General features: G+C 53.8%; 2 protein-coding genes across 4 annotated transcripts; both read left to right on the top strand.

Annotated features, from left to right (window-relative positions):
* Positions 1 to 1251: 1251 nt before the first annotated feature.
* Positions 1252 to 9863, top strand: HINFP (histone H4 transcription factor). 2 transcript variants are annotated; one of them, XM_054005688.1, is made up of 10 exons: positions 1252 to 1329; positions 1937 to 2116; positions 2949 to 3175; positions 3551 to 3662; positions 4485 to 4637; positions 5462 to 5539; positions 5642 to 5762; positions 5966 to 6104; positions 7535 to 7659; positions 8469 to 9863. In XM_054005688.1, the coding sequence occupies exons 2-10, from the start codon at positions 1954 to 1956 to the stop codon at positions 8989 to 8991; spliced, it is 1641 nt and encodes a 546-aa protein (XP_053861663.1). In that variant the 5' UTR covers positions 1252 to 1329; positions 1937 to 1953; the 3' UTR covers positions 8992 to 9863. The 2 variants fall into 2 exon arrangements, with proteins under 2 accessions (XP_053861663.1, XP_053861664.1); XM_054005689.1 differs by lacking the exon at positions 1252 to 1329 and adding an exon at positions 1375 to 1542.
* A 3902-nt stretch (positions 9864 to 13765) lies between these two features.
* Positions 13766 to 20082, top strand: LOC128823450 (seizure protein 6-like). 2 transcript variants are annotated; one of them, XM_054005722.1, is made up of 6 exons: positions 13766 to 13964; positions 16045 to 16179; positions 16945 to 17062; positions 17590 to 17757; positions 18332 to 18535; positions 19318 to 20082. In XM_054005722.1, the coding sequence occupies exons 4-6, from the start codon at positions 17625 to 17627 to the stop codon at positions 19329 to 19331; spliced, it is 351 nt and encodes a 116-aa protein (XP_053861697.1). In that variant the 5' UTR covers positions 13766 to 13964; positions 16045 to 16179; positions 16945 to 17062; positions 17590 to 17624; the 3' UTR covers positions 19332 to 20082. The 2 variants fall into 2 exon arrangements, with proteins under 2 accessions (XP_053861697.1, XP_053861695.1); XM_054005720.1 differs by having other exon boundaries at positions 18329 to 18535.
* Positions 20083 to 25332: the final 5250 nt, after the last annotated feature.

Here is a 25332-nt window from a genome sequence, read left to right as displayed (position 1 = left end):
TTGAGAATGAGGTCATCTAGTCCATCCTCTTACACGGAAGCAGGACCAAATATATCTAGAACATCCCTAAGAGGTATTGTCCAACCTGTCCTAAAAAAACCTCCAATGATGGGGACTCCACAACCTCCCTTGGTAACTTATTCCAGTGTTTAACTATCCTTATAGTTAGAAAAAAATTCCTAATATGTAACCTTAATCCATTTTGCTGCAGATTAAGCCCATTACTTTTTGTCCTACCTTTAGTGGACATGAAGAGCAATTGATCATCATCCTCTCTGTAACAACCCTTTATGTAGTTGAAGACTGTTATTTGATCCTCCTGCGGTCGTCTTTTCTCAAAACTCAACAGGCCCAGATTTTTTAACCTTTCCTCAGAGGTCAGGTTTTCTAAACCTTTTGTCATTTTAGTTGCTCTCCTCTGGACTCTCTCCAGTTTTTCCACCTCTTTCTTAACGTGTTTTGCTCCTTACTAGATATGCATGTACGTTTAAGTGATGAGCATTGTGTGTGTTTGTAGTGTGTGCAGGTTTTGTGTTTATTAGTGTATGTATGTTAATGTGGTGTGTAGAGAGTTTTTTCCGCAGCAGCGACAGCCCTAGTACTATAGGCCTAGAATGGATAAGGGGTCATGGGCACAGTGGGGTCACTGATGTGAGTTTATACGGGGGTCAGAGACAGATCCGGTGGGCGGTCCCTGCAGGGGTTGCACCTTGTGCCAGCAGGGGTGACGGGGCTTGGTGCTGTCGGAGAAGTGGCAGCTACTGGTTGGTTCTCACCCCCAGCCACTTGGCAGGGGTTGGTGTCCTCTGCCTCCAGCGACTGCTCTGACAGCCCTGAGCCTGGCTCCTGGGAAGGCCAAAGGGCCACTGAAGCCAGAGCTCAGAAGGTCAAAGGTCAGGAGATCACAGAGATGCCTGACTCCACCTACCCTGATGCCCATGGGCTGGGGTCAAGCTCCTAGTCCACCGGGCTCAGAAGGTCACGGACAGACTGTAACGGGTTCAAAGGTCAAAACGGAGACTTAAACGTTTCCATTATATACCCCACAAAAAGGGGTCTCCATGGCTTATTTTCGCTTCCGGTGCCAATCTCGGGCACTTCCGTGTAGACAGGCAGCCGGAACCTTCGTGTCCCGTCCTGGCGGGGGGCGTTTCCGGCCGAGGCCTTCCCGCCCGACGCCCCGCGCGCCCTCCCCTCGCTCGGATTGGCTGCCGGGCTGGGAGGAGGCGCTGCCATTGGCTGCGAAGGCGGCCGGCCTGTAGGGTGCTGCGGCTCCCTTCCTCCCCCCCCCCCGCCGGCGGGCTCGAAGCCGGGCGCGAGGAGCTGCCGGTAACGAGGGATCGGGTCCTCCCCCCCCCCCGCTCTCGGGGCTCCCTCCGGTCTCGGGGCCGCTGTCCCCAGGCCCCCCGCTCCTGGGGCTGGGGGAGCCGCGCCCTGGGTCCGATCCGGCCATTGCCCCCTGCAGCGGGGGCAGCCCCTGCGCTGGGACCCGGACCGTAGGATTTGCGTCCACACGGCGCTCCCTGCGCTCCGGTTCCGGCGGTAGGCGCCTGGCGGCCCGCTGGGGACGCTGGTGTCCTCTGGCGTAGCGTCATTCTCCGCTCGTGCGGGGGGGGGGGGGGGGTCTGGATTTTCCTGGGGCTCCTACTTGGGTTACATCTTATTCTTGATGTGGCTGGTCACAACCCCCCCCCCCCCCCCCGGTTCTCCCTAGGGCAGGGGCTGTATCTGCAAAATACAACGTTGTGTTTGTGGTTATTTCCCCCCACTGAGCTGACAGCAGTTGTAGTTCTACCCTCGTTATAGTACCGAGACCTACGCTGCATCTAGGAAGCCCCATGGTTTTGTAGAGGGCGTCTTTTTTGGTGGTGGTGTTTTTCTTGGTGACTGAATGGGCGTGAGAAACGTTTTGTGTCTTTGTAACATCTTCTCTCAGTGCCTAAAGGTCGGACCATGCCTCCTGGAAAGGCCGGCAATAAAGAAAAGTTGGTGCTGCAGTGTGAATGGGAGATGTGCACCTATGTGGCCTCTAAGATGGAGGAGTTTTGTGATCACGTGTCGGAGCATTTGCAGCTGCATCTTCGTGGGGAACATAGGGATGAGATGAACCCTCTTGGTAAGGGACACTGAGTGCAATTAAAAACTATAACTAAAATTGGACTCTTGGGTTGGAAGAGCCATCAGGTGCGTCATCAAGCTCCCTTCATTATTCTGAACCACTCCTGGTAGACCTGGAGAAATTTCAATAGTGAATTTCCCAGTGAGAGTGATGCCATAGTGTCCACTGGTGATAATGTGTTCTGCGTTCGGGTAAGAAAATAAACTTTCCAGTGGGTCTAGTGCACTCTGCTGTCAATTAACCTATTAGAATGTCTGGTTGTGATTGAAGGCTGTGGTGCAGTACAGTTTTGTATCAAGAACTTGGAAGGCTTTGTTCTCCCTTACCTGACACCGCAATCCTTCATTGTCTGTAGAAGTAAGGGACAATAGCAAACCCTTAAATTACATTCTTCTTCATTATGTGACTTCAGTTACACCTATTGAATTACATCTGCTCAGTGAGATGCTTAGTAGCTTTAACTATATATTTTTAAAGGGTGATGCATAGTATAGCATTCGGCGCACAGGACTGGGATCTGTGAACACCTGAGCTATTAACAGAGCTAAGGAGATTTATTTTTGTGAATAGTTGATGTTTATATTGACTGTCTTGAGTGCAAGGTCTCGGCTGCCTTTGTAGTGGATCATCAGCCAGAGTCCAGAACTGAACAAGTAGGAAGCTGAGAGTTCTCCTCTCACCGTAAGTAGGTGGTCCCACCAGTTGCAGGGAGGGAAGGCTATGAAGAAAGCTTCCATCTTCTCTTGCTTATGGGGACTTAAGCTTTAACAGGGAGACACTCATTTTCTACAGATTTGTCAGTTAACTGTGTTTCCTATTTGTGTTGCAGAAGAATACACTTGTCTGTGGCAGGAATGTGGCTTCTGCTCCCCAGAGAGCTCAGCAGACCTGGTCCGCCACGTTTACTTCCACTGTTACCACACTAAGCTGAAGCAGTGGGGGCTGCAGGCTTTGCAGAGCCAGTCAGATGTGAGCCACTGTCAGCTGGACTTCCAGAGCCGCAACATCATCCCTGAGATCCAGGAAAACTTCTTGTGTCTGTGGGAGTACTGTGAGGTGAGAGCAACAGGGAGGGGATCAGCCCTCCTAAATCCTGTCTGTGGGTGCGAAGTCAGGTGGGAGCAGGAGAAAAGGGGGGCTTATTCTCTCACAGTGGATGCCTGGGAACTGGGAGATTCGCTGTCAATCTGATGTAACCCTTGAGAACTCAGCCCAGGTCAAGTGGGGGCACAGACAGGGCCTTACGTGGTTCAAGCCAACAAAGTCTCAGTTCTAGCGTAGGGAGATGGTCTCAGCATTATGAGCACTGCAACCAGTTTGAATGCCCTGATTGCCCCAAGGGAGAGGAGGGAAAACGGTCTGTCAAAGTTGAGCTGTACCAGAACTGCTAGAATGCATGTGGCTTTGTCTCCCCCCCCCCCCCCCCAACAGAGATCTTTTGATAACCCTGAATGGTTCTACCGGCATGTGGAGGATCACAGCTTCTGTTCAGAATACAAGGCAGCTGGGAAGGAGAACCATGTGGTCTTTTGTGGCTGGAAAGGTATTTTGATTTTATTTATGTTACTGTAGCACTTAAGAACCCAGGTCATGGACCAGGACCTCATTGTGCTTGGTGCTGTACAAACATGGAACAAAACACAGTCCCTGCACATGTGAGAACTTGAAAGCTCTCCTGGGGGGGGCAGGGGAGCAGCTGACAAACAGCAAGGCTTTGCACTTCTGTAGCACCTTTCCACTGAAGCTCTCAAAGGGCTTTCTAAACACTAATGAGCTGGGCCTTGCCTCACCCATTTCCCCACTGGATGGCTACAGAAACCATAATGCAGAGGCAACTTGCTGGGGTGCCCGCGGTATGTCAATGTAAGAGTGAGGAATATAACCTGGGATTCTGGCTTCTTAGTCCCCAGCCCTTTTGACTTAGACGGCCCTCCTACCTTTGCTAAGGGGTTTTCAGTCCCTGAAGTGTAAAGCTGCCCAAGAACTTCCCAACCTGTCAGAGAACTGACTGGAAACTGCCCACCATGGGTGGGCTCAATACCTGGTGATTGCAGTTGAGGAATTTAATAGATGGTATCAAGGCCTCTGAACAGAGAATCTCGGGGGAAGTGCTAGTTTAACTTTAACAATAACTGCTATCTTTCATGTGGCCGTGATCATCTCAGCTGCTCATGTGTCCCGTGGAATGACAGATCTATGCTGTATGTAGGCCTGTATCCAGTCTCCTACATATCTGCAGCATGCCTGGCCTAGCTCTCCATGGGGGCAGCAAGGCATTTTCCTCTGCCTGGGCTACTGAAAGTTTCTTGGAGCTGTCAGGTCCTTTGCCAAGGAGCTAACCATTGTCTCTGCCTCTTGTGTTCAGAGTGCGACTGCACCTTCAAAGGGCGCTGTAAGCTGCGGGAACACCTGCGCAGCCACACGCAGGAGAAGGTAGTGGCCTGTCCTACCTGTGGCGGGATGTTCTCCAACAATACCAAGTTCTTTGACCACATCCGCCGGCAGACAGCCCTGGATCGTAAGTGCCTGAGTGGGGGTGGGATTGTCACTGATCTGCCCTGTTGCTTCTAGCTGGGTCATTTGATTTGTCAGCAGCTCTCTGTTCTAGGAGCAAGGCATTAGCAGGGCACGACCATTGTGAGTGTTGGCACTGATTGGCTCTCAGGCTCACCAGAGAGACCAGCGGCTTGAATAGGCCATTGAGACTGAATTCCCCTCTCAGGCAGGAGTGGGGCAGCATGGGGGAGGTTTGTCTTGCTGTATCTAGTGCCATTCTTGTTCTGTGGACATGGGACTAATGTCTCAGGCTGGCAGTCAGGCCCTGGTGCCAGTGCTAGATTCATTTAAAAATCTCCTTGAGCTCCTTTGTGCCATGCTGGGTGCTGGAGTCAGTACTGTGCTGTGCATTCTCCGCTGCAGGCTGGGCCTGTATCTAAAAGTGAAAGGAGTTGCTGGTCTCTCCTCAGCTCCCTGCAGGGGCCCCGTGTACATTCCCAGCTCTCCCTGTATGTTCCCAGCTCCCATGCATCTCATTCCTGGTTAGACTTGTTTTTGTGATCATCCTTGAAGGCAGTAGAATTGCTTCTGGGGTTGCTTCCTGAGTCGTGCAGTGGTAGCACTGGGAGAACTGTTCATTGGAAGGCAAGACAGTGGCTCTCTAACCAGGGGCAGCGTCAGTGGCTGTGAATGAGAAGAAAGGGCTCCTGGCTCTGATATAACTAACTCTCTTCCTCCTGTGTGTTGCTATCTGTGCTATATTCTCTCTGCTTTGTTCTTTCTGTCCTCCCCCCCCCCCTTTGTGCACTCTCTTCTCTCTCCCCCCACCTTTCCCCAATGTTACAGAGCAGAGGTTTCAGTGCTCCCACTGCTCCAAGAGGTTTGCTACCGAGAGGCTGCTGCGTGATCACATGAGGAACCATGGTGAGTAAAGGCCCTTCTCTCTCTTCCAGCCGTCGCTCTGGCAAGTGCGTTCCCTCTCCCCACTCCATGGTGATGGGCTTCCCTCTCGTTTCTCTCGAGCAGTAAACCACTACAAGTGCCCCTTGTGCGACATGACCTGCCCGCTGCCCTCCTCCCTGCGCAACCACATCCGCTTCCGGCACAGCGAGGAGCGGCCCTTCAAGTGTGACTACTGTGACTACAGGTGGGGTGCCTGTGATTGTACTTCCCTAGGGTGGAGTGGGTCTGGGCTTCAGAGGTGGGGCTTCGTTCTGTGGGGGGGGGGAAGGGACGGTGGCTGGGCTGTTAGGGGCTGGGGGTGGGAGAGAAGCACTGATGGGCCAGGGAGGAGAATAGAATAGGGGTCTCACACACATTTGGCTTCATTCCCGTGTTCTTTCCTTTCAGCTGTAAAAATCTCATTGATTTGAGGAAGCACCTGGACACTCACAGCAAAGAGCCAGCCTATCGCTGCGAGTTCGAAGCCTGCAGCTTCACTGCGCGCTCCCTCTGCTCCATCAAACTGCACTACAGGAAAGTCCACGAGGTGGGGAGGGAACCAAGGGATCTGCTGCTTTTGCCACTGTTTATATTGCAATAATGTTGAGAAGTCCCAAGCAAGTTTGCGGCCCAGGGTGCTAGGTGCTGCACATACACGTCATGAGAGATGAGCCCTACACTGAAGAGCTTGCAATCTAGATAAAGAGTGAGAGGAAGGGAATACTCTCCTCCCTGCTAGCCAGATGGGGGAGTGAGGCACAGAGAGACCAAGTGCCTTGTCCAAGTCATACAGAGAGTCTGGCAGAGCTGGGAATTGAATCCATATCTCCCGACTTCCACTCGACCGGTCTTCCTCCCAAACCCGCCTTAGCCTTCTAGGTGACCATAAAACCCTAGCGCAAATCTCAGCTTCATTCCCACCCCCCATAGATTTGGAACAGTCAATGGTCATGCTTGGTATCCATCAGCTCTGGGAGGAATTGACTCTTCTGTCCTTTCCGTTCCTCTCTCCACCTGCTGCAGTGCTAATGGCTAAACGGGTTCTGATTCTCGGCTGACACAACACAAGTTATCTGGGGAGAGTGGGTTTCTCATGACTTTCCTTCTGGCTGTCTGATCTCTCTTGATCTCTGCTCTCTGGCTGGGAACAGGGAATTGCTCGCCCTTCCAATGCAGGGCCGAGGTCAGGAAGAGCAGCAGTTCTTCAGTGTTGGCCATTTAGCAAAGATGTACTGAACAGTAGGTGAGCCCTGACACACAAGTAGCAGGTCGCTGCATTGAAGACACTAAAGACGCAGAGAACGCTAACCAGAACTGGACATACGCACCCAGTAATTTAGGCGTTGTGGTGTGTTAACTTGTGTGCCTAGCATCTTGCCTGCTTTTTCCTGGCTATAAATGGTGGCTCATGGGGTTTGAGTGGGAGTTTTCCATTCTTGGGCACTATCCACTAACCTGGCAATTGTGATAATTTTATGAGCGGTCAGTTTGTATCACCTCCTGGCTAATCCCTTGGGAGCACCGATGGGGGTCTGCCTGCCCCTGTTCCTCCCTGCATGGCTGACTGCGTGTGTTCTGCTGCTCCCTGGCATGGGCCAAGCATTCTAATACCTGTATTTCTACAGACATAGGTATTGCTCCAATTCTTAGCCCTGCCTCAGTGCAGGGGACTGGACTAAATGACCTACTGAAGTCCCTTCCCATCCGACATTTCTATGATTCTGTGGCCACTTTGCAAAGCAGTCCCGAACAACTAGCAGCCCGGGCACGGGATCTCCTAGGTAATGAGATTCCCTCCATCCCGTGGATTGGAAATGCCAAGCCTATCAGAAGTGTTACTTGTCCCCCACTCTTTTGCCATAATGATGTTTGCTGTAAAACCTGTAGGGTGTTTGTTCCTGTTGGAAAGCCTGGCTTCCCACGAGGTTTGAATCCCATGACACTTACATCCTTCCTCTCTTCCCGCTCCCTCCCCAGGGTGATTCGGAACCCCGGTACAAGTGCCACATCTGTGACAAGTGCTTCACGCGTGGGAACAACCTCACCGTGCACCTAAGGAAGAAACACCAGTTCAAGTGGCCCTCGGGCCATCCTCGCTTCAGGTACTGGACCTCCAGCCTCTCCTATGTGCAGAACTCACTACCTCTCTCGAGCCACAGGGGGGCAGTAGGGGGACTGGCAAGCAGGCTCACTGGGAACAGTCACGCGGAGGTGGGGTGTTGCTCCTAGGTTCTCTGATACTATGGTGATAGGGGCTGTATCAGTACCTAGATAGTAGCCTCCAGTGGCAGATCAGAGACTAGGGCTGCTGTGTAGCAGCCACGCGAATGCAGCTGGATCTACTGGGATGCTTCTAGAATTTGCAGGCTCAGGCTGCAGCCAGATCCAGCTCTCCTCAACCTGAGAGAGCGTCACCCCAGTCTAAGCCCAGTCACGTTTTGAGGACGCCTTATCTGGTGTAATCTCCAGCAAGCCTCAGTCTCCCCCAGACATTCCAGAGCTTAAAAGGAGGGCTCTCAAATTTGCTCATGGAAACTGGATAGGACAAAGAAACCAAATCTGGCCTGAGTGGAGATGTAAACCCTCTATATGGCACGTGGCCGAGACCAGGAGAAGCTGACCGTTAGGGGCTGGGGATGAAAGGATTTACCCTCCCTGACAACATCTCCCCCACTGCACTGCTTGTTAACACACTGGGCGCTGTGTGCTGGGGTGTCTGCCCCTTAGGAATATCAGTGCTGCAAAATAACCTCCTTGGGGTAGCAACTGCCACTGATCGCCTGGTGCTGGGCGTGCTAGTATGCTGGGCAGCACTCCAAGCAGTCAGTCCTGCCTCGGTAACGGCACAAGGCATCTGCCTTCCAGCCTTGTTCTAACCCTTGCCATCCGTCCCTCTCTCTGGCCTGCCCAGGTACAAGGAACACGAGGACGGCTACATGCGGCTGCAGTTAGTTCGCTATGAAAGTGTGGAGCTGACTGAGCAGCTGCTGAAGGACCGGGAGAAACAGGGCGAGTTGCTGGATGGCACAGCGGAGTGCGTGGTGCTGACAGAGGGTGAGGGCAACTTGCAAGGGATCATCCTGGAGCCACCGGCAGAGGCCTCCCTGGAGGAAGCCAATGACCTGGAATCGCAGGTGGCCCCATTGCCACCACCGGTCTATGCTGCTGCCAACCCTGACCCAGCTCAGCAAAGCCCCTTCCCGAGAGCTGAGGCCTCGCCAGACCAAGAGCCCAGCGCCCCGCTCGGCCCCATCATCCGTGTGGTGAACAGGACCAACGAGCATGGGGAGAACGAGACTGTGTACTACGTCATGGCCAATGCACCTTCGGAGGAGCAGGCGGTGGTGCCCGGCGGCCTGGCCGTGGAGCCGGAGGAGAACGTCATGGACCGCCTACAGAAGACAGCTGAGGAACTGGGGATACAGATTATGTGAGAGGCCGGTGCTGCCTCCCTGCACTTTGGCTTCAAGAAATTCAGGTGTGTCTCCTGCTTGGGAGGGCAGGGATGGAATCACAAGCACTCTCCATCACCCTGCTAGGGTCCCTCCACGTCCTTGATTGTAGACCAGAGGAGTTGGCTGCCTGCGGGAAGGTTCTGGGCACGTCCGGTCAGCGCCCGGTGGGAGAGAGGGAGCGATCTCCCTTGCACCAGCCTGGGAGAGGAAGGTGGCAGTGGATGCTGGGAGAAGCCTTAGATATTCTCATGGCAGGAAAGGGGATTCGAGCTGGGGATTCAGTACCCTCCATCCCATGGGGAGAGGTTTGGGCTGTGTTCCCCCCACCACCACCCCAAAGGTCCCTGGCAGAAGGGTCAGACTCCCGCTAAGAGGCTCAGTCCCTGTGCTTGCTGAGAGCCCTGTGCTCAGCCAGAACCTCCACTCCTTTGGAGCTGCTGGTGGATTGGCTTGCCTGCTGAGATGCTGTTTGGCCTTAAACAGGCTCGTTCTGTCCAGTATCTCATTGCCCTTGGGTGAACAAGGCGCCCTGACCCTGTCTCAGTCACGTCCTAGCTCGCTCAAACAGGTCCCTTATCAGTATTTGCATTGACACTGCCCCATCCCCTTGTTGATCTGAGCAGCCAAAGGGTCCATTTGTCCTTTTGCAGGTTGCTTCTCCCCCATGCACTGCTGGGGAGCTGGTGTAAACTGGGGGGCCCTTCTCAACACTCGGGGACCTTTGTGCGGCCTTCATTCTCCCCTCGGGTTCTTGCTCAGGGCTTTCCCCACATTGGGGCCTGGGCTCCTGGCTGTACAAAGTAAGTGCTTTTATAATAAAAATAAATTAATTAAAAGTCTTGTGTGCCAGGTCAGGGTGCAACTGTGTGGTGTCTGCCATGGCCCCGTCAATGTGGCTCTCGCGTGCCCTAGTGCAGGGATGAGACCAAGCAGTTAGGGATTTTAGTGACCAGATCCTTGTAATATCTACGGTGCAGGTGACACTTGAGCTCTTACCACATCTCTGCGGCATGTCCAGTGACACACACGGCCACCTTCATGCAGCCGGAATCCCCAGCTTTGGCATAGGAGCGTCTACTTTTACTCTGTGCCTCCCATAGCTTTCTATACGCACACTGTCTCATCAGATTGGAGATGGCGCTCCCCCAACCTTCTTCCCTGCACATGGACAACTCGGCCATTCCCGTTGACCCAGAGACCTTTCCTGCTTTAACATAGGGATCGCTGTCGACTTGCAAGCAAGTCTCTACCACGAGACCAAGCTGTGCTAGCTGGCTGCTTTCTCTCCTGGGATCCCAAGGGGTCTCCGTTCTAAACTTCCGTTTGTAGACTGGGGAGACAACTCTGCAACCCTCCTGCTGTCCAAGTCGTCATTAGCTGCATTTGCAATACCCTCATCAGTGAGGTGTTGACATGCCACGCTCGTTAAGTGGTCTCTGTCCTGGCTAACCTCCAGCAAGGGTAATTATGGTCCCCCGAGCCTGTAATCCTCCTCACCATTTCAGTGGAGGACACAGTTCTGGTCTTCCTTTCCTGAGCCATTATATCGTAGTGTTGCGGGGAATCAAATAGTGCTGTGTTTCCTCCCATAGTTGGTGCATTTCAGGGACGGACAAAGTGAGGCCCTCTTCAAAAGTTTGTTGTTGGATGAAAGGCGCTAGTCAAACATCACTCGTTAACATCCTGCTGGGGGCAGTTTTTAGCAGGTCCATTGCAGATTGCTATTGTCTAGCTTGGGTTGGTTCTGGTTGCTTGACAGCCTGACCCCATCCCACTGGGATGTGGCAGGAACATGGCTGTAAAGTGCAGGTAAATGGGAAGCCCTGTTCCATCCTCGGACTGGTAGACGGGCTCTGGTGGTGATCAGTTCCCTTGGAGGTTCTGTGCTCTTTCTAATCCTGGAATAACCTTCCCTGCTCCAAGATGACCCCGCTAATGGGGACACCTGCTGCTCTCCCAGGACAGCTGTAATCGCCTTAACCAGTGTATTATGGAGCTCGTCTTACTGGGGAGCTGCCTCCTGTTACTGAGGGTGCAGCAAAGACGGCCTCTGCCAGCTGCATCTGGGGCCATGGAAGGTTTCGGTTTGTGCTGAAACCTGCCTGCCTGGCAGACTGACAAGGAGCTTGGAAGAGCTAAGAGCCCAGCTCAGGGCTTCACGGCAGCCCAGATCCCTGCCATGGAGCTGGGGCTCCCATCTTGCTGGGTGGAAAATGATCTCATTCTGGCTTGTGGAGGATTTTGAAATTTGGGGTTTTCTTTTTGAAATCTCAGGATCCTCCACGGAGCAGGATTACCGTTCTCTGCCCGGCTCTGACGGGCCTTCCCAGGCTGAGGGGCTGTCAGCGGGCGCATCAGCACTGCTTCAGTTAAAGCAGGAAACCCTGTGTGGGAAGCTCTTATTTCAGCTTAAGGGGGGCATTTTGGTTTTGTTTAAACGTGGTCTGAATTGACTTCAGCTAAACTGCAGGAATCCTGGTTTAAACCCTAATCAGTGTCCACGTGGCCTTTGGCACTGGATTAACTAAATGGTTTAAAATCGCAACTTAAGTTGAACTGGTGTAACTCTGCCCTTCTGCTCAGGGCCAGCCTGTGTCAGGGCTTGGATGGGAGACTTCTAGGAAACCAATGTGATATGGATACTCATCCCACAAAGCAAGTTCCCCACCTGGAGGCTCCCTTTTTTAGATAATGCACTTGCGCTCATTAAAACATCCCAAGGTGCCATTTTACCTCCCTCCAGTTTCTACTGGATACAGGATTTTTCTTCACTTCCTGTCCTAACCTGAGCAAGGTGTTGCAGTGCCCTGCTGAGCCTGTAGCGCTGGCATGCTCGGTGGGGGATTTTCCCAGTCGCTCTGCCATTAGGGATTTGCCGGTGGCAATACTTGGGGCAGGCTCACGGGAGAGCCCTGAATTGAGGGACCCTGAAGGGAGCCAGGGAGTTGGTTTCATGCAGCAGGTGCACAGAAGCCAGGTATCTTGCTCTGCTTTGACTCAGGGAAGCAATTACTGTGTGTAGGCTCAATGGACCATCCTCCAGCAACACAGGGGGATTGTGGCCTCAGCAGCCACTGTGGCGTGGTGGCTGCCGCCTTTCCCGTTCCCTGCTAGTGTAGTTCAGCAGAGCAAAAGCCACTGGAGTTCCAGGTTATTTCAATGGAGAAATCACTTTATGTTAAACCCCCAGCCATATGCTCACTTTCTAATGACAAACCCAGTAAGAGCATAATTCACAGTTGCCTCCTGACAGCAGGAGGTGGTGGAGGGCAGCACCCAAAGGGGTGCTCTTTATTCAGAGTGTAGACACTCGCATTGGTGTCTTGTCCTTCACATACTAAGGGTATGCCCTTGCTATGGAGATTATACCAGCATTGCCCCATAACATAGACGCAGCCTGTGTCACCGGAAGGCGTTTGCTTATGTAGGACACCACCTCTGTGAACAGCTAGCCGTGTCAATGGAAGCGTTCTTCCATCCACATAGCTGTGTCTACACTGGGGTTTTGTCGGCCTAGCTATGCCAGTCAGGCTTGGTTTCTTCACACCCCTGCCTGACGTACTTATGCCAATGTAACTTTTGAGTGTAGACCAGGCCTAAGTACAAGCGGGGAGGTGGGAAGGAGAGTGAGTGTCTGTTGGACAAAGCGTTCCCAAGCGGAGGTGGTCAGGGAACACAACCCCTGGGGAAATAGTTCAAACAGTCGTGATCAAAATCCTCGAGTGGTTTGGAGGCCTGTGTCAAAGGGGTTTCTCAGTCTGGTTCCCTACAGACAGAGATCGGTGCTGTGCATGCACACCCCTTCACAACTGGCACGTAGCCTTTGCAGAGGGAACAAAGGTGTGAATAGGCCCTGGACACTGTGTCCTATAGATGTGGAGTCACAAGGCTGGGGAGAAGCACGCTGCCAGGAGGCATGGGGAAGCCTGCCCTGCCCATGCTGTAAATGTGGCATGGATGGCTGGAGGATTTCCAGGTTGCCGAGCTGGCTCTAAATTCCCTTGAGCGCTCATGCAGCGAGCTGCTCCTCATGGCCCTCGAGAGCAGAACAGTGCCTCCGTAGAGGTTCAGCTCTCGCATCCAGGCTGAGAGGGGACTGGACAGGGAGGCACCCGTGCGTGCCCCAGAGGTCAAAGGCTAGTTTCCACCTTTCAGCTAGCTGTGTCCCATTTTGTATGCCTGGCGTAACCTGGTTCTGATCAGCTGTACTGAGGGATGCCTTCGCAGCAAGAGCATTCCAGGCAACAGAGCCCAGCCGGCACCTTGTAGAACCGAATCTGTGCCAAGAGCTGCAGTGAACCGGGATGTCTCCAGCTCCTTTCCATGGCACTACTCAGGTCAAGGAACCTGGGGCTCCACAGGTGGATATATGGGCAGTGCCCTGCCTGTCCCTGGCATGGACCAATACAACCTAAGCTCAGGAAATATTGTAGGGCCGAGTCGGAAACTTTACTGGTGCTCCTCTGTGGGACTGTGGCCTCTGGGGTCTTTAATTGCTGCAGCCACAGCAGAAGCTGCAAAAAGGTAATCGCTTTGCCAAGAGGATTATGTGCAGGGAAGAGAGAATGGGGATTAAAGGAAGCCTCTTCCTCCAGTCCCCCCCTCCATCCCCCTCTAGCTACCGGACCTGTAAGGTGCCTCTGTCCTGAGCAGATGGAAGCGAAGTTCCCCTCCTCCATGGGAAGGCTGGGTCAGGACCGTGCCAGACCCTGCTGGCCCTAGCTCAGCCCGGCCAGCATCCCCAGGGCGAGGGGGAGATGGAAAAGCAAATACTCCAGGTCTTTTGAAAGCTGGAGTCCGAGGCCAGTGGGCGAAGGACGGGAACCTTAGAAGAACCAAGGAGGGCAGCGTGTGGAGAGGGCACTGGACTGGGCCTGCGATGAGCACCATGGAGCTGGGACTCCTCGTCTTAGTCACGCTGGCTGGATTTGGCTCTGGTGAGGAGGAGGAAGGTAAGGAACGGAGCAGGAGGCGTTTGCTGCACACTGTATGGTGCCCCAGAGCCACTGGGAGGGAGCCAGCTGTGTTGGGATCCAGCCAGTTCTGGTCGGTGTCCTTGCGGGGAAGAGCAGCTTTGCTTTGGTCATAGGGCAGCAGCTCTGCAGTCTGAGCGGAGTCCCCGGCCCGGAGGCTCAGCTAGTCCTGCTGGGATCCACCAAGGAAAGGGAGGGGAGGGTCGCTGTTTGTGCTTTCTCAGACACCCTCCTGGAGCTGGCAATGCTCTAAGCAGACCCCACCCTTTGTGTCACAGCCCATGCAGCCTGGCACAGTGGGAGGTCACCCCTTCTCCTATACCACAAAGCTGATGGGGGCATCACACTGAAACTGTGCCCACCCCAGTCTTTGCCCAGAGCTGGGAAAGAGCCTCCATTCCTCTCCTGCCATTTCTCCTTGTCAATCCCAGACTCCCCACCATAGGTTTTGTCTGGCAAGGCTGGCAGCCTTGAGTCATCCCCGCCTCTCAGGGGCAGAGGAGCTCTGTGCTCCTTTCTGTTTCGCGTCCCCGTCAATGGAGAGGGCAGGAGTCGCTTCTCCAAACAGAGTCTGATGCCAAGGTCCGTCTGGTCTCCCTGGCATGCCCCAGGCTGGGTGGGAGGTTCTGGTGCTGATCTGGACCTGCTGGTGTTGGCACTCTCGGCAGGGCCCCGATACTCCCACCACTCACTGCTTCCAGACCCTTGCACCGTTCTCAGGGTGTAACTTTGCCAGTCCCTCAAGCAGCCAGGAAATGCAGGTGCCACCTGCAGTGAGAGTCCCTTGTTGGCAGCGTCAGAGAAAAGCCACTGGGAACGCCATGGCAGGGCTGAGAGCTGTTGGCAGGATCAGTTTGAGCTGCTCCTGCCCGGGCTGCACCTCTCTGGAGGATAAAGAGGGGGGCATCAGATCTCAGGCCTGTCAATCAGATGTGCCATAAATGCCATGGGAGCCAGGGCTCCTGGGTTCTATCCCCAGCTCTGCCAATGACTCCTCGTGGCCTTGGGCAAATCATTCCCTTTGTCTATGTCTCCGTGCCCCCCACCGCCCCCAATACCTGAGAACAGAAGAACGGCCACACTGGGTCAGACCAAAGGTCCATCCAGCCCAGTATCCTGTCTGCCAACAGTGGCCAATGCCAGGTGCCCCAGAGGGAGTAAACCTAACAGATAACGATCAAGTGATCTCTCTCCTGCCATCAATCTCCATCCTCTGACAAACAGAGGCTAGGGACACCATTCCTTACCCGTCCTGGCTAATCGCCATTAATGGACTTAACTGCCATGAATTTATCTAGTTCTCTTTTAAACCCTGTTATAGTCCTAACCTTCACAACCTCCTCAGGCAAGGAGTTCCACTGGTTGACTGTGCGCTGTGTGAAGAAGAGCTTCCTTTTATTTGTTTTAAACCTGCTGCCCATTAATTTCATTTGGTGGCCCCTAGTTCTTATATTATGGGAACAAGTAAATAACTTTTCCTTATTCACTTTCTCCACACCGCTCATGATTTTATATACCTCTATCATATCCCCCCTTAGTCTCCTCTTTTCCAAGCTGAAGAGTCCTAGCCTCTTTAATCTCCCCTCATAGGGGACCAGTTCCAAACCCCTAATCCTTTTAGTTGCCCTTTCAGTTGCCCTGTGCTCCCCAGGAGGCCCCTCAGCATCCATAAAGGTCTGTGGGGCTGTGAAGGGCCACAGGAATGCAGAAAGCTACTTGGGGCCCTTAGAAAGGCCTGGGGCTGACCCTGCTGCAGGGTGACAGCTATCAGGGTCCTGCTTGCCCGGGTCTGGCTGGAGCTCGGGGGCTGGAGCCTAGCCCGGTCCCACTGGTATTCTTAGCACGCTCGCTCGAGTCTGGCTAACGTGAGTCCCTCTACCTGGCTGGGAGGCTCGCGCCAGCTGCAGTGTAGACACACCCTGGCAGGCTCAGTGCTGCTGCTGGCCCAGCTGGGAAAGAGAATGGGGGGTGGCGTGGGGACAGAATCGTGGGGGTGCCCCAGGACCTGGGAGAGGAGAGAGGCCCCAGCCCATCTCTCCCTGTTGTTCTGCCCCTCCAGGAAGCTTGGACACGTACTGGTCTGGCACGGCCCCCATCTGCATGGGGGGCTGCAAAGGGAAACACAAGGAGCTGAAGAGGAGCCAGTGTGGGAACGGCAGCTGCTGCTGGTTGGGATACAAATCCTTCTGTCGAGGTACACGGTGCCAGGGGGAGAGAAAGGAGAGGCTGAGCTTGGTGGGGGAGGGACTGTGCGGGACTGATCTCAACCCAAACAGACTCAGACATGCCTGAATTGGAGGGTGGGGGGGTGGCTGTGAGTGAGGAGGGGAGACGGAGACCAACTATGGCAGCCGCTGTCCCAAGTCCCCTGGAGGCAGGGGATTTTCATGTGTGGGAGGCTGTCTCCAGTAGCAGCCACTGGTGCATTTATTTTGACAAATAGAAATTTGGCTGAAAACATGAAGTAAGTGTGTGTGTGTGTGTGTGTGTGTGTGTGTGTGTGTGTGTGACGATCTGTGAATTTTGGTCGAACTCAATGAATAGCTTCCACGGGGGAAAACCCAGATTTGTTTGAAGTTGAAATGCTTTGTTTAGAGGGGTTGTTTGTTTGTTTCAATGTGGCATTTGGTTCTCAAATTTGTCCAATTTTTAAAAAAAAATTGTAAAGGGGGGAGTGGGGGGTGGACATATCAAATGGTGAATTCAAATGAAAAAATTCCACATCAAGTCAACCCAAAACATTTTGGTTGATTTGAAATGAATTGTTTTATTATTTGATGAGATTTAAAAAAAAAAAAACAATGGTTTTGGTTCAATTCAAACCTGTTTGTTTTGTGTGTGTATGTGTGTGTGTGTATATATATATATTTGTGTGTGTGTATAGTTTTTATATACACACAACATATACATACATCTCTCTCTATATGACCCTGAAAGCCCTTCTTCTCTCCATCAAAAGCTGTCTTTGGCCTGGAGGATTTTGGGGGCATCTGGGGAGCGAGAAGTATGGGGCATTTCCTGAGGGGCCCCTTGGCAAGGAATTACAGCAGCTGTTGGCATCACAAGGTGTTGACAAGGTTAATGCAACAAGACTGTGTCCTGGAGCAGGCTGGGGGGTTGGTGCAACATCTCTGTATCCTTGGCCTCCCGGCATCCGGGAGATGGACCAATGGATCCTCTCTGGGATCTGGAGCATCTACCTACAGCTCCTGGCATCCTAGCCTTCATTTAGGTTCCATGTCACGTACCCCGAGCAGTTTACCAGCACTGGTAGCAGTCATCCAGGCTGTGGCAGATACCCTGGCCATCACGGATCCCAGGAGCTATATACTCTTGTCATCCATAGCGTATGCTATTGCCAGCTCTTGGGGATCCAGACCCTATTCCCACCATGCCCTGCCCCCCCCCCCCCCCCGGGATCTGGTATGTTCCCTTGGCATCTTTCTGGGGCTGTGGAATTATGCCAGCAGTCCTTGGCACCCCAATGATGCCAGGCATGTACCCATGGCATGCTGCTTTCTGGTGCCCCTTTGGTCTCTGGGGTGGTGGCAATACCTTCACACTTCCAACCTGCACCGTCCACCGGGGACCTTTCTCTTCTCAGTGAACTGCGGGCGGCCAGAGGCAGACTTCAATTCCATGGTCTACGGCAACGACTGGTGGGTGGGCTCTGTGGTGCGCTACGGCTGCCGGCCCGGCTTCCTGCTGGTGGGGGACCCGGCCAGTGCTTGCCAGTCCGATGGCCACTGGACACCTAAACCCACCTGCCTCCGTGAGTACTGCGCCGTGCAGCACCGATGGGCAGTAAAACGGGTAGGATTGGGAGGAGCTAATGTTCCACCCCAGAGGTGGCTGTATCACAGCGGTGGCTGGAGTGCCCCTTATTTGTCAGTTTTCCACATGGGAGACAGTGTGGTCTGCAGGTCTGGCTGCACTGGGTGAGCTCTGTTCAGACATCCCTGATGTGTGGCGGGGAGGGGGCTAATGGAGGAAATACTTCTGCTCCCCCACCCCTCTGCAGTCAGGAGCAGGGGGAGAGTGGAGTGTTGCTCTCCTATCCCAGCCTGGGGCTGCACCATCAGCTTTACCTCGCTCCCTTGGGGGTGTTGCAAGCTCTGGAGAATGTGCTGGTCCTGCCCGGCTTGGGGACCTGAGAGCTAAAAGGCTGCAGGGCGGGTTATTGGAACCCGGGGTGCTGGTGTCGGCAGCCTGATGCCTCATCAGCCCTGAGAGACCAGCCCACTGCTCTGGTAACCATGCCCAGCCGCATGCTAATAACTCCCAGGCTCTGTTCTCAGTGCCTCCCCCAGCCCCGGGGTAACAGGGCTGCTGTCTCTCCCCAGCAGGGATATGCCTGCGGAGCCGGATTGAGATTAACGAGCGGGACATCGACGGCAGCTGCTCCTCCACTTGCACGGACAAGGCTCACCTCGGGGCCTTCCTCAACCACGGCTGCATCAAGATCTCCAACTGCGTCACCAAGCAGTGGGGCTGGACCCGCTGGTTCGCGCGTTGTGACTTCTGCGAGTGCGACTGCTACATCCCCTGCTGTAAGTGACTCCTCCCTGTCCAGCAGTCAGAGGGAACTGCCTTCCTAGACAACCTGATGGGACTTCCCTGCTGCTCCTATCCTATTGCAACACAATCGCTGCCCTGTGCTGGGTGGAATGTCTTGGACCTGCTCTCCTGTGCATGTGTGATCATGGCACCCCCTAGTGGCTACTCCCCATAGAGTAAAAGCCCTAATGTGCTGCTTCTGATGGAGATTCTCCTTTAGCTGTAGTAGTCAACCCCGGTGTTCTTTGGTCCTAAAGGTCCTGGATTTTATGCCTGACACCGCACGGGTGTGGATTGGCTGGTCTGTTTGTGACCACAGAATTAGTCAATTTCTTTCTTCACCTCTTGTCCTAAACTCTGGTGCATTGTTGGTGCAGGTGGCTTTCAGTTGCCAGGTTCCACCCCAGAGAGGCATGCCCTTTCCAGAGCGCCCCTGAGGGCGGTATCTAAGTAATCTGATCCCACTATGGAAGGGGCTACTGTCTGTCCGTTTTATGTCCTGTGTAATGCAGAATGACTCTGTTGGCTGCGCTGGCGTTACTCCCCAATTGGCGACTTTGTTTTGCAGTTGGCTCCATGATCAGAGCAGGAAAGTGAGTTTCGCTCTGCTGCTCTTCGCTGGCCCATGGAGCAGAGGGGGGGACAAGGAGCAGTCGTGTGACAGTCCAGATGCACTCGCGTGGCACCCTTGACTTGACATGGGGCATGTGGGAGGGTGAGGGTCAGGATAATCTAACATCAAACAGCCCATTGTCTGAATGTGTTCTCGTTACAGCTTCCTCCGGGTAGAGATCTGGGGCGGATGGATTCGTGGGGAGCTGTTCTGCTGTGAAGGGGAGCTCCGTCCCAGGAGGGACAGCAGCCAGCCTGACGCTCACTGCGCAATAGGCTACCATACTGTGCCTCTCTCCCAATCGGGCCATCCGTCTGTTCCTATCACACTCTTGGCAATGTGCTCGTGGAAGTGCATGGTTGTGTCTGTCTCCTGGGCTGGAACCATTTGCCAGCCTGTCTTGTTGGGGTGCAGCATCTGCAGAGGAAAGGACTGCCTCCCCCATACCTTAACCCTTTGCACCCTGCTTTGTTCCAAACAAGCACATAGGGCGATGGGTATATACAGTCATCTCCCTGCTCTGCAGCGGGTTACACTGTGGGAGCAAGGGACCAGTGTTCCAATAACAGGAATGGGAGTCAAGGACTCCACAGCTGTTCTAGGTGGGGGAGAGGGTTGGTCCTGCCCTAATGTGGGATTAGGCACCAGTTTCCTCTTCTGACGCAGGGGGATGGAAGGCAGTTGAAGGGAATCCCTTTCCTTGCCTGCTTTGCTGTGGTGCCATGCTACTCCCTGGCTACCCAGCAGCCTCTGCCAAATGCTCTCCCTCACCTAGCAGGTGGGGAGGGTCTGTGGGACACAAAAGGATCAGTGAAATTCTCCCTCCTGGCCACGTGTGGGGTAGGCATGGGGAAGGTGAGGATTAAATGCTGTGTATAGCAAATGCTGCTCCTGCCCACTGGCTCCAAGCCTGTGACCATCGCTCCAATAAATCTGTCTAGAGGTGACTAGTGTTCCAGTGATGTTGTTGGAGGCGTTTTCTCACCCTCTGGCTTCCGTCCACACTCCACCCATTTAAGTCCCTGTGTTCAGAAGCCCCATCTCTCCTCCAGTGCTGGGGGCGGAGCTGGTTGGGAAGTGGGGTTTTGTTCCCGTGAAACAGACCAAGGAAAAAAATGATAGTTTGTTGAAAACTGTCAAAGAAAAAGGGCCGGTTTTAATTGAAAAACCAGCACTCCCCAATTGTTTGGGTTTTGGCAAGTTCCAGTCCCAAAAAAATGGGGACAAACTTTTTTTTAGGTCGTGGCCAAAATTTTTTGGGTGCCAAAAGGTTAATGTTTTTTTTTTTAAGTGAAAAACCGAAAAAAGATCATTGGAAACAAATGTTTCCCCTGGAAATGACACTTTTTTAAACATTGTATTCATTTTTATGAAAAAGTTTCCACTGAAAATATGTGACCAGTTCTAATGTGAGCTGTGCTGGCCAGGGTGCAGTTTGCATTCTGACCAAGGTGGCAGTTCTCAGTTTGGCCAGTAGCGTGCAGCACCAAATGAGGATAACCAGCGTCCTCTCCCCTGGCTGTCGCCTGCTGTTAATCCAGGTATCTCCAGAGCATTGTGTTCACTGTGAATTTAATTTGTGAATCTAACAGGACCAAAGCCAGGAGCCTGAGTCCAGGGCTAGTGTATTGGGTGCAGGTTCACAGGCTTCCAGGGAGCAGTAGCTCCTTGCACCCAGGAGGTGACCTAAGAAGGTGCTATTCCTTCTTAGGTGTTGATACTCACCAGCTGCCACTCCGAGGTATTCCTCTCTCTCCTCCCCAGGTCACGTGTTCACCCCTCTCCTGTAGGTTCTGGAGCCCGAGCTCCTCATTGCTACAGCTGGTGGAGGCATGAGGCTAATTGATGGAGACGGTTAATGCAGAGCCGCATGCTCTGTGCCCACACTGCTAGCTCTGCTGATTTCAGCTTTGGGCAGACTTATGGGTGAACTCGGCCGGTAAAGGCAGCTAAGGCAGTTGCTATGGCCGAAGAGTCCCTGAGGGCGCCAACAGGAGAGAAGCCCAGCTGGTGATTGGGCTTGCACACACAACATGTCCCACAGACCGTGCAAGGCGGTGCCTGTAGCCCCCAGTGCTCTTCTCTTGTTAAAGGGGAATCTCAATTCCCCTCCTCTGTCCCTCCACAGGTGAGGCTGGAGGTTGTTCTTTACCCTGAGCCTGCTTCTCTACCACCTTCCATCTCCAGCGAGTCTATGGGCTGCTCCTCTTTGGGGTCAGCGTCAGCACCTTGAGGACCTGTCCCAGCTACTGCTCCATCCTGATTCTCCAGCCGGCTCGGGCTGCTCCCACTGAGTGGGTGGATGGTTTGCATCCCAGCTAAGCAGCGGGAGGGGGTTCTGCTGAACCCAGTTTCCCCTCTCCAAAGGTCAGTGCTTTATCCCATGGAAGTTGATGGCTGAGCTCCCGTTCATTGCAATGAGCAGCATGGGATTTAGCTATAAAGGCAGGTTTCCTTTTACATCACCCTCTGCAGCAGCATTGCGAAGAGGGAAATTGGCCTCTCCTTAAGGAGATGAAGGCAACAGACCCTCCCCTGACTTTCCACAGACACAAGTGCTTGTTATAAATCCCATCCCCGGTGGGTTACCACCCACCTTGCCTATGTACCCCCTTGCACCCAGCCCTACTGTGCACCAACTCTTCCATCCAAACAAATCTGCACATGCCGCTCAGCCCTATGCCTGCTGCACCCCAATTATGCCTGGGCTGCTGCCTGCGTAAAACAGATGTGCTGGTTCCAGCTGTGACCTTGGACCGGTCACTCCCTGTCTGAGCTGGAGATCCCCCCAGCTGTACAGTGGAGATGCTCTACTCGCTCATCTCCGGGGAAAAGAGGATTTAGATGGGCAAAAATATTCTCCATGCAGCACCTTTGCTTACAAACCCGGACCCTGTGAAATGAGCCAGCTCTGGGAGAGCCAGTGCCCTCCCCAAGAGTGTGGGGGAGGAGGAAGTTAGGCCACTAGGGCAGGGATCTTGCAAAGGGGAGAGTTCATAGCCTCCAGTAACTGCACAGACCTCAGTGTATCCAGCGGGGAAGGGCGAAGGATGGATGCTGCTGGATTTGACCCTGTGGGTTCCAGGGTTTTTCAGCCCTGTCGACTCTCCTCTCCAGCCAGAAAGCAGGAGACCTGTGGTTCATTTAGCCCCCTATCCCAGCTCCAACCAAAGCCAACCACTGGCACTTTAGAGGCAGGTGCAAGAAAGCCCCAGGTAGATGGACGTGCAATAACCTGCAAGGTCTCATCCCAATCCCTACTAGTTGGAGAGCAGCTTGTCCTGCGGAGTGTGAGATGGGGCTCCCTACTAGACTATGTTAACAGTGAGTAGCCCCGTTTAACTGGGAGGAAGGATGGATAGTGGCTGGCACTGTAGCCTATGACTTAGGAGACCTGCGTTCAGTTCCCTGCTCCATTACGGACTGTGACCTCAGACAAGTCTCTTAATCCCTCTGTGCCTCAGTTTCCCATGTGGATAATAACTAGAGTCCTTTTACCTTTGTTGCTCTCAAAGAGTGCTGCCCTATCTCCTGGCAGGCCGAGGGGATTGAGGGGATCAATATGCTAAAGAGTGTGAGGTGCTCAGATACTAGTGGGCTGGCGGCAGGTAAGGACCTAGAATGGAGAGCTAGAACTTAGGATGGGCATCTTGTGAGCAACAACCAGCTGCTCGCTATTGGGCTCCATGCAGGAGGCACTGGGGGAAGTTCTCGGGCCTGTGCAATGCTGCTCAGACCAGCCCCTTATCTCGGCTGGAACTGCCGAGGAGTCCAGCAGCAGCGTCCCAGTGGAACAGGTTGGCCAACCCCAGCTCCCTAGAAGCCGCCACCACCGCGGGGGACGTAAGAACCAGCAGCTCTGTTCTTATTCTTGTTTGTCATGTGCAAACATTGGGGGGCAAGGGCAGGAGGGAACCAGTGTGATTCTGAAAATAGCTGTGACGAGGAGAGTTATTTCACCCCAGTATCTCCTCCCGCTGCTGCCCCCACCTGCCCCGGCCTCTGCAGGAAGGGGAGGGGGCTGGGAAGGATGGCAGGTTTTTCCAAGGCAATGGAACTGAGCAGCAGTGGTTGGAGTTTGACTGCAAGTAACCTCACTGCAGCAGCAGCAGCAGCATCCCCTCCTCCTTGCCAGAGGAGGAGGCTGTGAGCATGCACAAGTGACAGGTAGAGAATTTAAAGCTACAGGCGCACACACCGAGCTTGTCCCCCAGCTGCCTAACCTAGTTACTTCCAAGGCACTTTAGTAGGTGCTCCCAGCCTAGCAAGTGGGCATCCGACGCTGGGACAGATCTGCTCTGGGGCTGGAGCTCTGAACAGCGGAGCAGCTTGGGTAAGTGACCTGTGCTGGGCTATGGTGGGGATGGGGAGCTAGTCACCAGGAGGAAAAAGAAGCTCTCTGACCTGGTCCAGCTGGGCTGGCAAAGGAGGGCTCAGGCCTTGGGTTCTCTTCTTATAGCAAATCACCTGAGAAATGACTACATTGAAGGGGCCGAGGCGGGGGGAGAACATAACTGCAGGGTCTGTGACTGCAGCATGGGGGCAGGGAGTATGCAGTGCTGGGGCTGAACAAACCCCAGGCCCACTGAGAATACAGCACAGCCTGGGCTGCAGCCCCCGGGGCTCAGGTGGTCCAGAGAACACAGCGTTGTGTCTGGACAGCATCTCAACGAGCCAAGGCCAGAGATGAGGCAGTGCTGGGTCTTGGCCCCAGTGGCAGTGGCTAGTAAGAGTTAGAGCTGCAGGGAGGGTGGGCGAGAGGGCTTGACAATGACCCTGTCAGCCTGTGGGAATTGTTTAAGCGGGACTGGCCAAAGCCCAGATGTCTGAGCTGTCCTGTGAACGGTCCTGGCCTGGCTCCCCATGGGGTGGGAGTTGATGGGCCTCATCCATCTGTAACCTGGCATGAAACCTGTGCACCACCAGGATGGAGGAAGAGTGAGACTGCGGCAAGGGGCATCCTGCCGGGAATGAAGGGGTGAGAGAAAGAGAACCCTCTGGGGTCCCTAGATATCTGTCTGGGGCTCAGCGGGAAAGAAATGGACCAATCCCTCCCCCCAAATCGCACCAGCACCTTCTCCCTCAGCTTAGGGCATGGAGAGATACCTGTCTGCCAACGCAATCCGTGCCTCGAGGATCCACTGAACCTGATACAGGGCCAGCCCTGCAACCTATGGGCCCAAGCCAGAGCGGAGAGCTTCTTCCCCTCTGGTCCCGTTGCTGGAGGGAGAGACCAGGTCAGCTCAGGAGCCGTGTAGTCTGTGTGGGGTTGGGGGCAGGGCTGTGGTTAGCAATTACATGTGTTGTTTGTGCCCTAACATCCATCCAGGGCATAGACCTTAGGCCAATCCCCCATCCCAACAGACCAGCAATAAGTTGGGTTTAGCTGGCGGGCGCTGGGGCCCTCGCTGCTGCCCCTAGGTGAGCTACGGCCAGCTAAGCCGTGGGTTGGGTTGATGGACGGGCCACTATTGCCTAAGCCCTTTGTATAACATCCATCATCTGACCAGATGAGCTATTTTATCGACTGCAGGCAGCACAAACACAACCCGCTGCCGCAGGCGCTTCTCATCCAGGCGGAGAGTCACTCCGAGCTGCCTAGATTTCTCCTCTCCTTTCATTTCCAGTAGGAATAAATATTCAGAAGTTCCAGTGGGCGGCGAAGGCTTTTAGCCACACGGGTTCCTCTCCATTTGCATTATGCTGGCTCCAGCAGGAAGCAGCCTCTTGCTCCCGAGGGGAATCTTCCTAGAGCTCAGTGTAACCCCATCTCCACTCCAGCCCTGGAAATGCACAAAGGAAGAGGCAACGGATTATTCTCTCCAGCAAACTGTGTTTGTGTGTGTGCGCGCGTGTGTGAGCGAGAGAGGCAGAGGGAATTGGAGGCACATGTGTTGTAAGGGTAATTAAAATATGTTTACAGCAAGATCACAGTGATTTTCCAGCACTACCAGTGATTTAAAAACCTCTTAGGGGAGCTTCCGCATTCTGTCCCAGTTTCCAGAACCCTGATGGGGATAGTATAGACTATAGAAGGTCTTATGTGTTCTGCGTCTGTGCAGGGTGTCCCTGATCCAGGACCGGACTCTGAGGTACTATTGCAGTACAATTAGTAACAATTATTAAACACTATTATTTTATTATATAGGCACAAGGAATCAGGTGCTGCAATTGAAT

The sequence above is a fragment of the Malaclemys terrapin genome, chromosome 15 (assembly GCF_027887155.1).
Source record: "Malaclemys terrapin pileata isolate rMalTer1 chromosome 15, rMalTer1.hap1, whole genome shotgun sequence".
NCBI classification, from domain to species: Eukaryota; Metazoa; Chordata; order Testudines; family Emydidae; genus Malaclemys; species Malaclemys terrapin.
Note: the sequence above shows the minus strand (reverse complement) of the source record. Positions and strands in the feature narration are given on the sequence as shown.

Excerpts from the sequence above, each read along its gene's own strand:
- HINFP (XM_054005688.1), top strand. The coding sequence starts at position 1,954 with ATGCCTCCTGGAAAGGCCGGCAATAAAGAAAAGTTGGTGCTGCAGTGT. Across the intron at positions 3,176-3,550 it reads GTCTGTGGGAGTACTGTGAG|AGATCTTTTGATAACCCTGA; the intron begins GTGAGAGCAACA and ends CCCCCCCAACAG. Across the intron at positions 5,540-5,641 it reads TGATCACATGAGGAACCATG|TAAACCACTACAAGTGCCCC; the intron begins GTGAGTAAAGGC and ends TCTCTCGAGCAG.
- LOC128823450 (XM_054005720.1), top strand. The coding sequence starts at position 17,625 with ATGGTCTACGGCAACGACTGGTGGGTGGGCTCTGTGGTGCGCTACGGC. Across the intron at positions 17,758-18,328 it reads ACCTAAACCCACCTGCCTCC|CAGGGATATGCCTGCGGAGC; the intron begins GTGAGTACTGCG and ends GTCTCTCCCCAG.